Source organism: Daphnia pulex, chromosome 1 (assembly GCF_021134715.1).
Source record: "Daphnia pulex isolate KAP4 chromosome 1, ASM2113471v1".
Taxonomy (NCBI): domain Eukaryota; kingdom Metazoa; phylum Arthropoda; class Branchiopoda; order Diplostraca; family Daphniidae; genus Daphnia; species Daphnia pulex.
The window spans coordinates 7649224-7664986 of record NC_060017.1 but is presented as its reverse complement, the minus strand read 5'-3'; the positions used below and the strand labels follow the sequence as shown (position 1 = coordinate 7664986).

The window sequence follows — 15763 nt, the reverse complement described above, 5'->3', positions numbered from 1 at the left end:
ACCGCGTCATCTATTGGGCAGTGGGTAGGTTTTTCTTTAGGCCAAATCAGGCCAAATTGTTATTGTTTTGATTTAGATGATACCTAGAGAGTAGATCCCATGTTGGGCATGATTCGATTCAGGTTTTCAGGCACAGACGACGTCATTTATTTCTTTCTTTGATACGCGACTGACGCGAGGTTAACTTAAGGGCTCCCCAACTTTTTCTTCAAGCATAATGTCCAGCTCTAAAGAGTCGCCTTTACCCACTCCAAGCCCTGCCCCTCGAAGGAAAATTGCTGCAGTGAAGAAACCTCTAACTGTTGAAGACGAAAGCACTTTATTCTGTATTATTAGAAATGGCAAAAGTTCTGTTCAGGTATTGAACCACTAAACTGCTCAATTAGAATAGTGTTTCTAAAAATTAATATTTATTCAATTACTGATTGCAGAAAACTGTAGATGAATGGATTGAACAGTACAAAGCTGATCGTGACTCAGGATTGCGTGCCATAATGCAGTTCTTCATTAGTGCTTCTGGATGTAAAGGGAAAATAACCTCTCAAATGCAAAGTAGCATGGAATATGCTGCTATAATCCGTCATATGACCGAAGAGTTTGATGAAGTAATATACTCTTTTCATTTTATTTCACCATTATTTAACTGTTGATTTCATTTTGACTAATTAAATCCTTTAGGAAAGTGATGAGTACCCGATAATCATGTCTGGTCCACAATGGAAAAAATTTCGAAGCAAGTTCTGTGACTTCGTTCAGACACTTGTGAAGCAATGCCAATATTCCATCATTTATGATCAGTACCTCATGGATAATGTAATTTCGCTACTTACTAGTCTTTCTGATTCACAAGTAAGAGCGTTTCGTCATACTGCTACACTAGCTGGTAAACTTTATTTTATATAAATAGGTTGTTTTTGTTTCATCTTCACTTAATGTCAAAATATTTGTTTTAGCTATGAAATTCATGACCGCGTTGGTTGAAGTGGCTCTGACTGTATCGATTCATCTTGATAACACGTCTCGTCAGTATGAAGTTGAGTTGCAGAAAATACACACACGAACCCGTGCTGGTCATCTTAAAGAGATGCTTCAAGAACGACAAGAATTCGATGAAAACCTCCATGCCGTTAAATCCATATTGACTTACTTATTCAAGTCAGTTTTTGTCGATCGTTATCGAGATATCGTCCCCGAAATTCGTGCCATTTGTATGGGAGAAATAGTCTTTTGGATAAAGCGATTCCCTAAACATTTTCTGGATGATTCTCACCTCCTGAAGTACATTAAGTGGGATCTTAATTGTAAAGTTGGCGATGTTCGTTCAAAATGTCTTCAAGCCCTCCAACCGCTCTATGTTTCAGAAGAACTTAAGGGAAAATTGGAATTTTTCACCAGCAAATTTAAGGTGAATATTTTTACCTAATTTTGCTTAACCAACCAACAATACTTTAAATATTTTATATAGGATTGTGTCGTTTCGATGACACTAGACAAAGAGTACGATGTTGCCGTCCAAGCTGTTCGCTTGATCTCCAGCATTCATAAGTATCATCGAGAAATATTGTCAGATAAGGATTGCGAGGCTGTTTATGAGTTGGTGTTCTCTTCCCATCGAGCCGTTGCGCAAGCTGCTGGTGAGTTTCTCAACGAGCGGCTTTTCACACTCGATGATACCAGTCCCCCGGCTCTACGTACTCACCGTGGTAAAAAGAGACTGCCTAATACACCTCTCATTCGGGATTTGGTTCAATTTTTCATCGAGTCTGAGGTAAAATTACAGTCAAGTAACATTTAAAATAGGTTAATGACTTTACAATCTTCATAGTTGCCTGAACACGGAGCATATTTGGTCGACTCCCTCATTGATTCAAATGAAATGATGAAAGATTGGGAGTGCATGACGGATTTGTTAATGGAAGATCCCGGGCCAGGCGAAGAGTCTTTAGATGATGAGCAAGAAACAAGTTTGATCGAACTGATGATATGTTGCATCGAACAAGCCGCGACTGGGAAGTCACCCTGCGGGCGCGCACCTACAAGAAAGGTAACTGCCACATATCTTTTACATGCTCATCATGCAAAAACAATAATTTGTGTGTGAATCTCGCATTTTTGTTTTAAAGATTACGACCGCGAAAGAAACCAAACAAGCCCAAGATGATCGTGTTCGACTAACTGAACATTTTATACAAACCATTCCTCTGTTACTCGGGAAATACATCAAGGATCCTGAAAAAGTTGCAAACCTCCTGTGGATCCCTCAATTCTTCAATTTGGAAATCTACACTACCTCACGTCAAGAAGAGGTTTGTTTCTTTTTACTAAGTGTATTAAATGGAACAAATTTCTCTCATGCTTTGCTTCTCGTTTACAGAGATTTGAATCGTTATTGGGTCTGATGCAAAATGTTGTCGAGACATACACCGAAACAGAAGTGCTTGAAATCTGTGCCATAACTTTGGAAGTTCTGTGTGATGAAGATCACGCCATCTACTCTCGATGTGACGTCATAAGTACTTTAATGAATCGTCTGTTTAACAAATTGCGTGAAGTTCTTGACTCTCATGTAGCACTGATCAATAGCGTAAGTATATTGACTAATTCTTTTTCTCGTTTCATAAAAAAAAATATTAAAATATTGTTTGTGTAATTTAGGACAAAAAACCCGACGAAGAGGAGGTGTTTGCCCTGGTTTCCAGTTCGAAGAAAGTTGATATCTTCTTTTCGTGTTGCAATCTTGGACCATGGACATGGAAAATGTGGGATCCTCTTTACAACGCTGTTCAAGAATCTATAGATCTAAACCTGATGCCACCTGAAGTAACACATTATTTACCTGTTTACTTTCACACAGTAATACATGTTAAATGTTTCAGGCTATAATACACTGCATTTCAGCCTGCTATTCTGTCATTTTATGGGAACTTCGACAGCTAAAAAATGGGTCCGGACGAGGAACGTCTGCCGGCCAACAACAAAAGCAACTGAGAGATCATTTGAATGACTACATTTCGCTCATGACCCTGCTCATAATTGCTTCAGATGATCATCTGGTTAGGGAAGAGGTTCGTCATATCATCGTAGTAATTAGTTACATTTCTGTAAATTTTTCATTTTTTCAGGCCTTCATGTCTGCGTGCGAGTTTCTCTCTGATTTTTCCGAGAAACTCGCATCAGACAATCCTCTTTTAAGACCTCTTGTCTACCAGCCTGATGGTGACCTACAACAAATTCTGAAGGAATTTGGGGATAACGCCGCCAGAATCCCAGCTATAACGCTCGGGAATCCCAACAATCCAACTGGCCCTCACAATTTAGCGTTTCTAGGGGGCGTCCCTAAACTGCGAAAGCGAAACGCGAAACGCGAAACGCCTAAAATGCGAAACAGCTGTGCGAAACGGACCCAAAAGTTGGGACCCTGTTTCACATTTTAGGCGGGAATTATTTTCAAACTATTTAAAAACGTTTCTTCCTCCTAGCGCTAGATGTCTTACTTTTGCAAAATTTGCTATATTTATTTTGAAGTTTGAACTACTTTGCACATCTCTAATACATTTATCGGCAGTTGCTGTTAGAAATTAAATGAAAACTGACGATAATGACTATAGGGAAATTTGGAAAATCAACAGTAGATGGCGATTTTTAGCTTAATACCATTTTGGAAATCGAACAGTAGATGGCGATGTTTAGCTCAATACCAAAAAAACAACTAACTGTCGCAATTACGGAAGCTAAGAAGTAAGAACATTGACGACTGAGTGATAGAATTCGTAAACAAGATTTTCTTAACACGTTAAAATAAAAATGGATTATCATTCCTTTTATTTTATTTTTTTTTCCTTATTTTCATCTTTCATGTTGGCAGATGCTTACGGTAAGGCAGTGTGACAAAGAAATTATCTAGTTTTTAAGGTTTTTTCTAATATATGAATCATCATTTCCTTTTCAGGGTACAGATTAAAAGTAGATTTAATTAATAATGGTCCAGCTGTCCTGGATTCCAATATAACCTTCACTGTAGTATTGTCCAACCCTTCTGGAATTGTCCCATCAGGTCCTTTTTACTGTACATTTTATGATGAACTTGGACAGTCCTTTACCGTAAGCCATTGTTCAGAGAATTCACTTACATCAGCTAATCTAATTTTTTTTTTTAAATTGTGCATAATACAGACAGAAACTTTGAATGTAGCAACATTCAACTTTAGTACCAGCTACCCAAGTTCTCAATATAAAAAAGGAAATTATTTAATGCATGTTACTGTATATAAGACAGAATTCATATTTCCAATGCCTCAGGGATCAGCGGCAACCACATTTGAGCTTACTGGTATTGACTGTAGATCTATTCAAATGTATTCTTGCTCAATAAGGTTTTATTTTTTATTTTTTTAGAAACATTGAATGGGCATATTGCTGCTGTTCAGAAAAATTCTTCTCAACATTTGTCACCCCATTTTGTTTCGACTGGGGAAGAAACACAACTAGTAGTTAAATTTCATGATCCTGAACATTTTCTCAATCAAGCCCAAGATCTTATATTTTATTGGTTTGTAAATGATGTCAACTATGGAACTACAAAAACACCAGTATTGAAGTTCAACTTCACCGAAGTGAAAAATCATACCGTTATGGTTGATGTATATGCCACATTCGCTGAGCCTACAACAACTAGTATGTCTTATTTGATTTTTTAATTATCAGCTTATTTTCAAGTATTTTTTTATATTATTTTCTAGCCACAACAACTACGACTTCAACGACTCCATCGACAATTAAAACAACCGAGCCTACCACTGCACCGTCGACAACTGCCTTAACGACATCTTTGCCGACCAATAGTTCTTCTGTCCTGGTTATCCGAAGCAAACGTCGGTCACATTACACTCATTATGAGCGTTTCATTGGCTACAAAGTCGCTCTTTTTACTTTGGAACTGCAAGCTCGAGGTAGATCATATTTGTGTAACGATTGATTCAAGATAACACTTCATAAGGTGTCATTTACAGATCCTATTAGTAATGTCTCGATTCACGGCAATAACTGGCTGAAACACGGTGACATTATGAACATGAACATTTCGTGCAATGGATCAGCTCCGTTCTACTATTGCTGGGCGTTTGATGGATTCATGAACGAAACTAGTAACAGCGTTAAATTCAAATAATTGTTTGAAGAGATTTCTAATGCAGTGTTTTATTCTAGCCAATGCCAGCTGTGAGCTTCCGATCAAAACTAATAAATGCGAAGTCCAGTTGCTGCACTATTTCAGTAGTCCTGGCCAGTACATTCTGCCCGTCGTTTTGTATAATCAAGTGTTTTACCAAGTGATTCCGCTCAAAGTCAACATTTATGAAGGTATTACTGTTTTTCGTGCCAGAATCAAAATTTGAATGATTTATTGGACAAATTCCACTTTAGCTGACCGCAAGGCTCAACTCTCCCTAGTGGTGGTCCCCATTGCGTCCGCCTGTGTGGCAATCGTCAGTATCGCTTTTGGAATTGGACTTTACTTTTATACTCGTCGCAAGTACGTCATCATTGTGTCCTGTTACGATTGCAGAGTTTAATTTTGTAATTTGATTTGCAGTTTGAGGATAGAAGTGGCCGATTTTGATTTTGAAGAAGAAGACGTCGGTAATCCCGAGTCCTTTTCGGGACGTCTTCGATCTTCCATGGTTCAGTACTGGTCTGGTCTGAAGGGCCAAACCCCTCCTGCTAATACTAGTTACCAGAACATAACCTTCGATTGAGTTCGTAAAATCGATTGTTTGTTTGTTTTTTTTTTTTCAAAAAAGCGAACGTCAATTCCTCCTTTGCCTCTATTATCGACTTTAATCTCGTCATTCCCTTTGGTCGTCGTCTCCGCCTCGCCAATTTTGTGTTTTTGTTGCCAATATTCGCCATCCCGATGTTGTAGTAATATCACACTTGGATTTCATTCTTCGTTTGGCCACCGGGGCGACACGTAATCTTACATTATTATTATTATTGAGAAAAAAGCCTGTGATAATGGCATCATCCGAAATGTATCGAGTTAATTTCTACCCGCAACCGCCTCCTATATCCTCGCCACCCTAAAATGGAGGAAAGAAAAAGAGAAATCTAAAATACAATGTTAAACGCAACCAACAAATTTTTGGCCTTTTCGTTAGATGGCGTTTGCTTTTCTCTCAAGAAAAAGGGTTTTGCCTATCCAACCGGACAAAAAATCTCAGCCGTGACCGTGTGTGTCTTGATTTACGACGGACCGTCACAAATACCTGATCAGAGTGATGCTACAGTGGGGAGGTACACAGAGGAAGGCCTAGGGGGAGAAGTAAACAGGCCGACATATTGCTCAAATGCCGATGACAAATGACGCGTGATACAGGTCCCCATTTGTCGGTCCCGCTTAGACAGGATGGACGTGATTCCGTTTTCCTGTACTAGCGGATGGACGTGATTCCGTTTTCCTGTACTTTTTATTCTTGTTCAATTCTCACGAAGAAGAACCCCAAAAAAGGGACAGGTTTAGTGTATGATACATTTATGCAGAAGATCGAAAGCCCATCCTTTCATGTCGATGATGTCATCTTTCAAAGTCACACCCATCAGCTACACAAAACTCACACACCCGGATTGCGGCATTCCTTATCCATTTTTCTTTTTTATTTTTGTCGATGAATTTTTGATTCCGGCGGGCAGTTTTTCTTCCAAATTTTATCTCGTAATAATTATCGCATTCTTCCACTAGGTCTACCAATGTTCAAGCCTTGTAGAACCCTACATATAAATGGTATGCGGTTGCCTTGTTTGCTCAACAACTATTTTGTGTCTCTATAGATAAAAACACATACAGAAACGAATTCTCTCACGCGGGATCCCTCCATTTTCTATTTTTTCCCTTTAGGTTTATTTATTTATTTTATTTTTTTTTTCGTTTCGTGTTTTTACCAAGACACACATACAACAACAACAACAACCAGTTCTTGTCCGTTAGAGCCCTCCACCCTCGCTATACAGTCTCTCACACAAGACGCAACAACCACAACAACGTCAACAACGCGTGAGTTAACATCGTTATTATCAGTTACCTGCGTTTTTTTTCTTTAAAAATAAATGACAATTACACACACTCACCGACACGGGGAGTGACTTAACAGAAGAAACACGGTGAGTTATGTGTGTGCGAATGCGGTTGTGTGGTTCTCTATAGATTTGGATGACACGGTCGTTAGCAGCAGGATAGCATCAGCTGGATAGCTGGATAGCAGCAGCCAGAGACCACAATAAGGAGAGAAGGGTTGCTGATGAAAAAGCCGAAGGGCACACACCTATTTCTTCTTCGCTTCCTTCCGGATAGCCTGAGACGTCTAGTAGTCGATGAGATTGGCGTTGTTGGAGACGCCGATATCCATGAGCATCTCGTTGACGTCCTAAGGCGTGAAGTAGAACTCGGAATGAGAACCGGATGAAAGGGAGGCCGAATCGATCGAGTCAAGATCGTCGGTGGCCAACGTGTCAATGTCCAGCTTCATGTCGGGTGGCAGGGAAAAGAGATCCGTCAACGAGTCCAAGTCGGCCAACGATGACTCACCATTTCCGCTGGCCGAACTCATCATCAAACTCGGCTCCTAATTGATGCGCATCGACGAGTGATTCGAGTCGCCATTTTTGCCGCCCACTCCGCCGCCGTTGGAGACCGAAATGGCGATTCGTGAGTGTCTGGGCGATTCGTCCATGTCCTCCGACTCGGCGTCCGGCTAGGGAGTCAAAGTTGCCACCAAAACACCGCGGGCTCGCTCTTGATGCCTGACGAGCCCAGGCTGAGATGCGATTGACCGCCTGAATTGCTTTTGCTCCGGGGCGACCAAGATGAAGAAGAGGTACGTGGGAATCATCAATCCAGAGATCGGCGAGTCTCCTCTGACTAACGTTGTGGAGGTGATGATTGTTATGGTGTCGTTCAGCAGACGACTCCAGCATGTCGAGCGTCAAGTCTTCCTCCGCCTCTAATATCGACTTTAATCTCGTCATTCCCTTCGCTACTAACCCTAATGCACCGTAGCCTATAAAAAAAACGTGTAATAAATTATTAATATAACATAATAACAGCAATAATAATAATAATATATATAGATAAATAAATGAAAAAATTTTATTATATTTGTAAATTAGTTGGTAATAAATTGATAATATAATGAATAATGATATTCAAATAACATCTGATCAACGTCAGTACAGATCCATTGAAAACACAGTCTGTACTTAGATGCAAAGCTTAATTGGCAAATTTTGCTTCATTCGTCAGTGTAAAGTTTAACCTCGGACGAGGCAAGTCACAAAAAAAAACCTGAGTCTCCATGCACGCTCCGGGCTATAGCTTTGATGGAGGCTGCCATTTCTTCCGGATTGGCGGGAGTCTACAAGATGAGTAGAAAAGTAAATTTACCGAAACGAATCAACGCGTCTGTAAGATTCTGCATGATTACTTTATCTTCTTCAATATCTGTGTCCTGTCGTGTCCTGGGAACGATAATTTGACATAGCAGGTACTCGCATAGGAAGGGATTTGGCCAAGGCACTATCATCGTCTGACCTCAAAGGCTGGCGACCGGGTATATTCATTCACACATAAGACATAGTTAATATTTGTTTTGTTAAAATTAGCAACCGACTTACCTTCACTATCAGGATCGGAAGTGTCATCAAAAGGATTTCGATTGTCCAAATAATCTGGGTCAAATTCGAAGATATCGCCATCAGGATTAGTCGAAAAGCCGCGTTTAAAAGGCGGAGCAGGAATTTCCTAGCGCGCCAAACGACCGGAAAACAAGCGGCCGGTTGGCGCTGGACATTGGAGACCGGCCAAGCCAAGCCACGCCAAAAAAACAAAACAAAACAAAACAAAAAAACAACCTGTGAAAATTCAAGGGAACTGGCTGTTACATTAAACTGTTACTTTTACCCTTGCTCTCTGGGAGAAAGAACGATTTTAGTTAGAAAAAAAAGAAAAAAGGAAGAAAAAGAGAATATGTATAAGTATATTCCCTGCGTGAGTCAAATAACCAATCTCACCCTGAATGATGGCAGACAATTGAAAATGTTGTTGCTTGTTGTACGTTTTTAAATAACAAGGAAAGGTAGGATGGGGGAAAGAGATAGTCTGCGCGGGAAGCCATCGAAACCCCTTTCGTTATGAATTGGAGTTGGGCCCATTCTTTTGGTTTTGTGGAAAATTACAAAAAATAAAGAAATGCCCGGAATGTTCCGCATTCCCAGCGACCTCTCTCTCTCTATCGCGTAGAACAAAAAATTCAACTTTATAATCTACAGACTGTTGTATATAATAAGAGGCGTGACAATCTCCATCGGACTCTCTCCATCACATCACATCAAGAAGAATAGAGATAAATAGTTCTACCTTTATGCCTGGGAAATACGGCGGAGGATACGAGAGGATTTTTTAAAAAGGGGAAGAAAAGATGCGCAAGTCGGCCGAACGTCGGTGGATTCTCCAATCAAAGAAGTTGCTGTTTATCTAAATAAAAATAAAAATTTGGTTACGAAAAAATACTAACAGAAACAACAAGAAAGAAAAAGTTGAAAATGAGATAGTGAGTAATAAACTGTAATTGATAACAAACAGGAAAATTTAAGTTTGCATGTAATATGCTGCATACAGCATGCAAGCATCATTGAAATATCTAGCAGGTCACAGAAATAAAAATAATTAAAAATAATACCCAAGCGGTGATGTTGAGATTGTTGATGATGACAGGGTTTCACAAAAACTTGCATATCTTGGCGATTATGTTGCTGGCTCAGGACTCGAATCTGCACTGCACAAAGAAAAAGGTTAGCAAACAAACAGTCATGCATCGACAAGGGGCTTACATGATAAATGCTATTCAGGAAGTAAGAATTAAAAAAATAAACATTTTCCCCACCTGAGCTCTTCATCCGCCGAACGTATCAGGATTAATTTTAATCTTTATAGTTAGTAGAAAGCTGTTGATCCATTTGAGACTGTTGTTCTTACAGATAATATTACCACTTGTTGGAAGCATTTCTGACCTGAAGCCAAGGTTGTGGAATGACTGTAGACTGAGTGCTGCAACCATGAGGACATCATTCCAGGAAGAGGGAACATAGTTAATGAGCAAGATTCGGTGTCCAGGATTAGCTGCTGAACTCGCATGGCAATTGGCAAGAGCTGTTTCTTATTCCATCCGCCCTCAGCAAATCATCTAAAAAAACAAAGTCAAAGTAAGAAAACTGTTTTGTTGGGGGGGAAAAGATATTAGAGTTACTTGATAGCTGCTCCATAAAGACTTTTAGTTGACTCTCTTGCATGCCTCACCTCAGTGTTCCCAAATAATTTTATACATCTGCTTTGATTTCTTAAAACTCTTCAGCAAATAATCCACATCCCAAATAGAACTAAGCAAAACTAGAACAAAAAAGGCATTCTGAATGATGAATTATCAGATGCATTTTAAATTTGTAAACCACTCACGAGCTTGATCCTTCGACAGATTCTTTATTTCTCCGTTCAGCAGGTAACGTAGTATCAAACTTTTCAACAGGCTCGCATCCGATTGAAAACATTGCTATTTGTTGAGCATCATCCTGAAGTCGAGCTTGTTCTCTCTCTTTGTTTTCCTTGTCGATTTATTCATTTTTATCGAATGGCTTCAAATTCTTGAATTCAACGAAATGGTTAACAAATGAAAATGGTAAGTCCATATTTTGAAAAGGAAAGAGCCTACCTTCCGGGTTTCTGGGAAAATGGACGACCAGTAAAATGGTTGAGCTCCATTTAATTGCGCCGAAAGTATTAAGGTGGATGTTGGTAGTGGTCATTAATGATTTGTGGGACCTGCAATTTTAGTTATTTACGAAGATAAGAGTAGCAACATTTACCTTTATACGAGGACGACCAGGCAGTGCGACCTTCCGACGAACAAACGGATTTTTTTTTCGGTTTACTTAATAACGTAGGAAATTGATTTTTAAGAACGACCGAAACTTCACTCGTTCGGTGAAGTCGTGAATAAGTCACCAATTTATGTTCCTAGAGACAAAGTTCAAAATTTATGTGAGAAAGATGAAGATTTCCTTTAAAGGGCAAAATGTTACAATATTTTTAGGGTGATTTGGGCACATCCACTTGCCAACTGGTATGCAAACAAGGGGAGGATTGAGACAATCTAGATGGAAAATCAGGGGACAATAGTCACTGGCAACCATTTGCGCCTTGTGGCAACTCCTAGAAATTCGATAAATAAATTTGATGATGTAGCAACACAAACGTGATTCAATCATATTTGCTGCAGTATAAGCACGCTCGTAGCTGTAATGGCACGAGCCCGATTTATCAAGTTCGTGTGATTTTTTTAGGGTTAGATCCGATTTTCTTTTCTAAATACACAATTTACTGGCACCTAGACAATGACCAAGTTAATTAATTTAATCGATATAATTTCATCCAATATTTGTTTGAGCTTATCTGGAAAAGGACTAGGTTCTACAAGTCCTGGTATGAGATCAAATTGCTGTGGGTTCATACATGCTGCTACTCTGATGAGAAACAAAAAATGAAACTTTTCTGTTTTTACTGGGATCATTCTGCTTTTTCATCCATTCGGCTATGAAATTTTTAAGAGGATTGCAGCATCATGGCCCTGAAAACAAATGCTTTAACGGCAAACATTTTTTTTTACACAAGTTTGAAATTTCCTTTTCATATAACAACTGACAGTTCCACAAACCTATGGGTTAATCAGCCTCCTCTAATGGAGGATCACTAAAACAGTGAAAACAGAATAATGTAATTATTAGAAATATATTTGAATTAACAGTACTATGTTACTGGCATTGTAGGTGAAAGGATGACTGGCCAAGAGTCACAGCACATGAGTTCACCCCTTCTTATGACCTTGTCCTGGTGGTCTGTAGTTGGGATGCAATGCCAATCTATCTTTTCTCTTTTTTTTAAACATCTTCCAAAAAAAGTGGTGCTAGTAGAGCTTTGATTTCCTGCATGAACAAAACACTGATCTTAATTGACAACCATACATGATGAGCATACAGCCATTCAAAGAGTGAACTTATACTCGGTAGATTGAGATTTGGTAGCATAACAATCATGATGATCATATGAAGATTATCATAAAGAGTAATAAATACAGCTGGTATTTGGTAGCTGAATTTGTGAGTAATACGACATATTCAGAAAGTTGTTGCTTAACTGGGAATGGCAACAATCCATGTAGAAACAATGAAACAATGGAAAAGAATCGAAACAAGGCTAACACTAACTGTATAGCCTATGGAGAAATACAAAAAACCTAATTTAAGGCAGGCACAGAATTACCTATCATATAATAAGAAGCAGATGAGAATGGTTTAGTTAGAAACACCACTTCGCTAAACATAGACGTGCAATTATTCTCTCATCTCTCTCGTTACTCATTTCGTTCTTTAGCACAAATGTCAGGTATTTTTTGTGTGTACTGCCATCTAGCGGCAAGTCTCAAATTTGTTTTTAAATGCAAAATAAATTTCTTACCCTCCAGAACAAGAGCTTGTAATCATCACTAATAAATGGAGAAGCTCTAAAACGAAGAGATTCCTCCAGCCGGAGATCTCTTTTAAATCCGGGCAACCGAAAATTGTAAGTTTTTTATAATTTGCCTATCTTTCACTATCATTCTTTTTGGGGTATTCGAGCTAGTAGCGTTTTGATTTTTGCTACTAATAGTAGAGGAGGGTATTAGTAGCAAAAATCAAAACGCTACTAGTTCGAATACCCTCGAATACCCCAAAAAGAATGATTGTTCCTACGAGATTTAACGAATATTCGATTTATTGCACAGGTTGCTCGATGCGTAAAGTGCAAGTATGAGTGCGCCATCTGCCCTATACTGGCCAACTACCAGCAACTGAAGATGATTAAAGCATTTTTCATTAATCTTCACAAACGCTGCGAAGGTTGCATTCTCAAATATTTTTTTTTTTACAAATATATTGATTATTTACGCTTTGTTATTAATAAAAATTGCAATGTCTTTTCTCTAATAGCGAAAGTACCCTGTTGGCGATCTTTGCACCCCGACGTCGAGCAGCCTAACCCCGAAGCCGAAGATGATGGAAGCGGCGCAGAGGCAGCAGCAGCTCCGGCTCCGACAGCTTCGGTTCCGATAGGTACTGTATCTTTGAAATTATTGTACATAATTATTGATGAACTGCTTGATTTATTTAAAGCATTTCACATGTCTTGCCATTATTAGTGAATCCAAATTTGGCTCCTCCTGTTCTGTGGTTTTCCCGACAAAGGAATCGTCTTGGCGGTGACGGTCCAGACAGTCCAGGTTCTCAGCCCTACCGTTCTTCCCAATGTCCCCGTGAACCAGAATCTCCTTCGGCCTCCCCAATAGAAAAGCAACAGTATCTTCGTAAAAAATGAGGAGGATCGAAGGCATGAAGGTAACAAATAGCTATTTAATCGCAAATGAATTATATTTGTCTAACTGGTATTTTTTTCTTATCAGGGTGCCATTATAAAAGTTACACTATCAAGTTATACAAGTTACATTATCATATTCAGTTAAAATTTCTACAATCTTCCGCTGGCAGCGTTTTCACCAGCAATTTAGGTGTGGTGATTTGTCTGTCTTTTCCTAAGCAGCAATAATCCATACATTAATTGCTGGTAGAATAATCTTCTATCTCCTCCCTAAAGAAGTAGATATTGTGATTCAATATACTTAAAACATTTCTTTGATTCCTTTTTTAACAGCTAACAGCAGCCATCATCGAAGAAGTTGAGGAATATTTGAAAAATGTGACATTATACTCATTTTGAAGCTCTGGGTCATCTCTATCTTCTTCCCTTGTCCTCTCCACAGTCATCGCGATCTTGTCGCGGTCGTGAAGAGTTACCACCGATCTTCCACTACCATCAACTCCGGAAGCTTTTTAATAATTTATTTTTTTAAAAACTCAAATTTAGTTTCTCTTATCGTCTTAATCGAGATTTGAACCTCAATCCCTAGGATTGGCTGCTCAAGCTGATGTCCATTACACCACAGCTGACACGAGAGCAGAATGGAAAGCACTGGTCCGAATGGTAGCTCGCTACCCAAAAGCCGAGACACTTATTTAACACAACATGTAACCGCATGATATGACAGTGACTGATGCTGTTGTTATTCGAAATATTTAAAATTTCAATTTGTTTAAAACTCCATCTTTACTTAACGGAGACTTGAACCTCACACCTTGAGCAATCTTTTCTTTCGTCGTAACCTAGGTTGCTGACCATTATACCACCGTTGACATAGAAATGAGGATAAAAACTTTGGGACGTATGGGGGTCCCAGGTTAACCCCCCTTTAACTGATCCCTCTCCCATGGGTACGCAAAAAACCCCACCCGCCCACCCCAAATTGCCCCCTTTCTGGCCGGCTTGGGCTGCGCGTCAGTCCCGTAAAACTTTGAACGCGTTTTACAGGCACTCCCGCTTATTTGCATACCCTAAACCCTATTACTATTACAATGCATACCCCCTATATTAAAAATGATCAGCGTGAATAGATCTGTAATCCTGTACCTTTCGTTTTTCGATATAAAAACATATTTTGCTAGGTAAAAGCCCAACTACTTCATAGCGATCTTCAGCGAAACTCCCGTTATGCATATCGAATCGGAGATTGAACCATATTCTACATACACTGAAATTGTGTACTATAACAACTCCACCATAGACTAATACTACATTTTGAACATGTTGAACGAAAATTGCTTAGTGCATGCTGCAAAGATAGGGACATATTTTACTTACTATGTACGTATTCTAACAAGAATCCTAGCATTACAAAAAATTTCAGACCCATCACGTCCCTAGCAAGACAGAAATAGGGGTCGTTTTAATATAAGGGGTGTGTAATAGTTTTAGGAATGTAAATGTTTGCAAAGTGGTTATAGCATTCGTAATCTACACTGTAATCTAGAGTTCAATTCCTAGTTGAACCAAGTTTCGATTGAATGATATACGCTTTTGAAGAGTGACGGAGATATAGGATCGGTCTAAATAGGCCCGGCAGATAGGACCGGACAAAATAAGACCCTACGATATAGGACCAATTTAAAATGAAATCTAAAGCGGTTCTATTTCTCCGTCAAAGTGAGACTATTACATTTCTCCCTTTCATTTCTAAGTTCCATAAGGAATTCTAAAATAAATTCATAGAAATTTCGACCTATTTTCAATGAGAGAGAAGGCGGAGTGATGTGCGATACTTCCGCCGCCGTTTATATTCTTTGCCGTAGCTCAAACCATGATGAGTGAAATTCACAGATTGCCGTTTCGTTTTTCACATGATAGCTAGCTGATTCCCGACTTTATTTTTTCATGAAAATATTCCCAGTGATGTTATCTGTAAAATTCATTTGTTACAAACGTCGTTTTCGCTTAATAACTATCGCTAATTTTAAAAATAAACAGATTTCTGTGTTTTCTTCGCCATTTGTTTGTTCCGTAGCTCGATCCCACCCCTTCAGCGGCTCAGCCTTGAACGCGTCTCCCCCTTCTACCTATGCCAATGCCAGTGCTCGGATGAAATAGGAAATTAAACAAATTTTATGAAATAACTCTTACGGAATGATTTCATAAACAATTTCATGTTTTTTAAAGCAACAAACGAATATTATTTTTAAGTTTCTTTTGGCCTTACTATACGGACCCATGTTTCCCCGTCTTCTTACATGTCACAGG

General features: G+C 39.1%; 3 protein-coding genes across 4 annotated transcripts; 2 read left to right on the top strand and 1 right to left on the bottom strand.

Moving 5' to 3' along the window:
* Window positions 1–41: 41 nt before the first annotated feature.
* Window positions 42–4090, top strand: LOC124195992 (cohesin subunit SA-2-like). 2 transcript variants are annotated; one of them, XM_046590746.1, is made up of 13 exons: window positions 42–358; window positions 432–605; window positions 679–883; window positions 954–1405; window positions 1466–1768; window positions 1826–2044; window positions 2124–2306; window positions 2375–2584; window positions 2656–2820; window positions 2877–3065; window positions 3123–3738; window positions 3866–3874; window positions 3950–4070. In XM_046590746.1, the coding sequence occupies exons 1-11, from the start codon at window positions 218–220 to the stop codon at window positions 3432–3434; spliced, it is 2553 nt and encodes an 850-aa protein (XP_046446702.1). In that variant the 5' UTR covers window positions 42–217; the 3' UTR covers window positions 3435–3738; window positions 3866–3874; window positions 3950–4070. The 2 variants fall into 2 exon arrangements, with proteins under 2 accessions (XP_046446702.1, XP_046446693.1); XM_046590737.1 differs by having other exon boundaries at window positions 3123–3874; window positions 3950–4090.
* A 200-nt stretch (window positions 4091–4290) lies between these two features.
* LOC124192721 lies at window positions 4291–5753 on the top strand. Its single transcript, XM_046586191.1, has 7 exons — window positions 4291–4330; window positions 4396–4674; window positions 4740–4949; window positions 5010–5144; window positions 5206–5358; window positions 5422–5530; window positions 5591–5753. The coding sequence occupies exons 1-7, from the start codon at window positions 4291–4293 to the stop codon at window positions 5751–5753; spliced, it is 1089 nt and encodes a 362-aa protein (XP_046442147.1).
* A 1286-nt stretch (window positions 5754–7039) lies between these two features.
* On the bottom strand, window positions 7040–8143 carry LOC124201354. Its single transcript, XM_046597754.1, has 2 exons — window positions 7580–8143; window positions 7040–7418 (listed from the first exon to the last, which is right to left on the bottom strand). The coding sequence occupies exons 1-2, from the start codon at window positions 8017–8019 to the stop codon at window positions 7217–7219; spliced, it is 642 nt and encodes a 213-aa protein (XP_046453710.1). The 5' UTR covers window positions 8020–8143; the 3' UTR covers window positions 7040–7216.
* Window positions 8144–15763: the final 7620 nt, after the last annotated feature.

What these genes read in the sequence shown, in the direction of transcription:
- LOC124195992 (XM_046590737.1), top strand. Translation starts at nt 218, where the DNA reads ATGTCCAGCTCTAAAGAGTCGCCTTTACCCACTCCAAGCCCTGCCCCT. An exon ending in CTACCTCACGTCAAGAAGAG is followed by an intron (nt 2,307 to 2,374) that starts GTTTGTTTCTTT and finishes TCTCGTTTACAG; the next exon opens with AGATTTGAATCGTTATTGGG. An exon ending in ATGTAGCACTGATCAATAGC is followed by an intron (nt 2,585 to 2,655) that starts GTAAGTATATTG and finishes TGTGTAATTTAG; the next exon opens with GACAAAAAACCCGACGAAGA.
- LOC124192721 (XM_046586191.1), top strand. Translation starts at nt 4,291, where the DNA reads ATGCCTCAGGGATCAGCGGCAACCACATTTGAGCTTACTG. An exon ending in TTTGGAACTGCAAGCTCGAG is followed by an intron (nt 4,950 to 5,009) that starts GTAGATCATATT and finishes TGTCATTTACAG; the next exon opens with ATCCTATTAGTAATGTCTCG. An exon ending in CAAAGTCAACATTTATGAAG is followed by an intron (nt 5,359 to 5,421) that starts GTATTACTGTTT and finishes ATTCCACTTTAG; the next exon opens with CTGACCGCAAGGCTCAACTC.
- LOC124201354 (XM_046597754.1), bottom strand. Translation starts at nt 8,019, where the DNA reads ATGACGAGATTAAAGTCGATATTAGAGGCGGAGGAAGACTTGACGCTC. An exon ending in GAGTTCGGCCAGCGGAAATG is followed by an intron (nt 7,419 to 7,579) that starts GTGAGTCATCGT and finishes TTCACGCCTTAG; the next exon opens with GACGTCAACGAGATGCTCAT.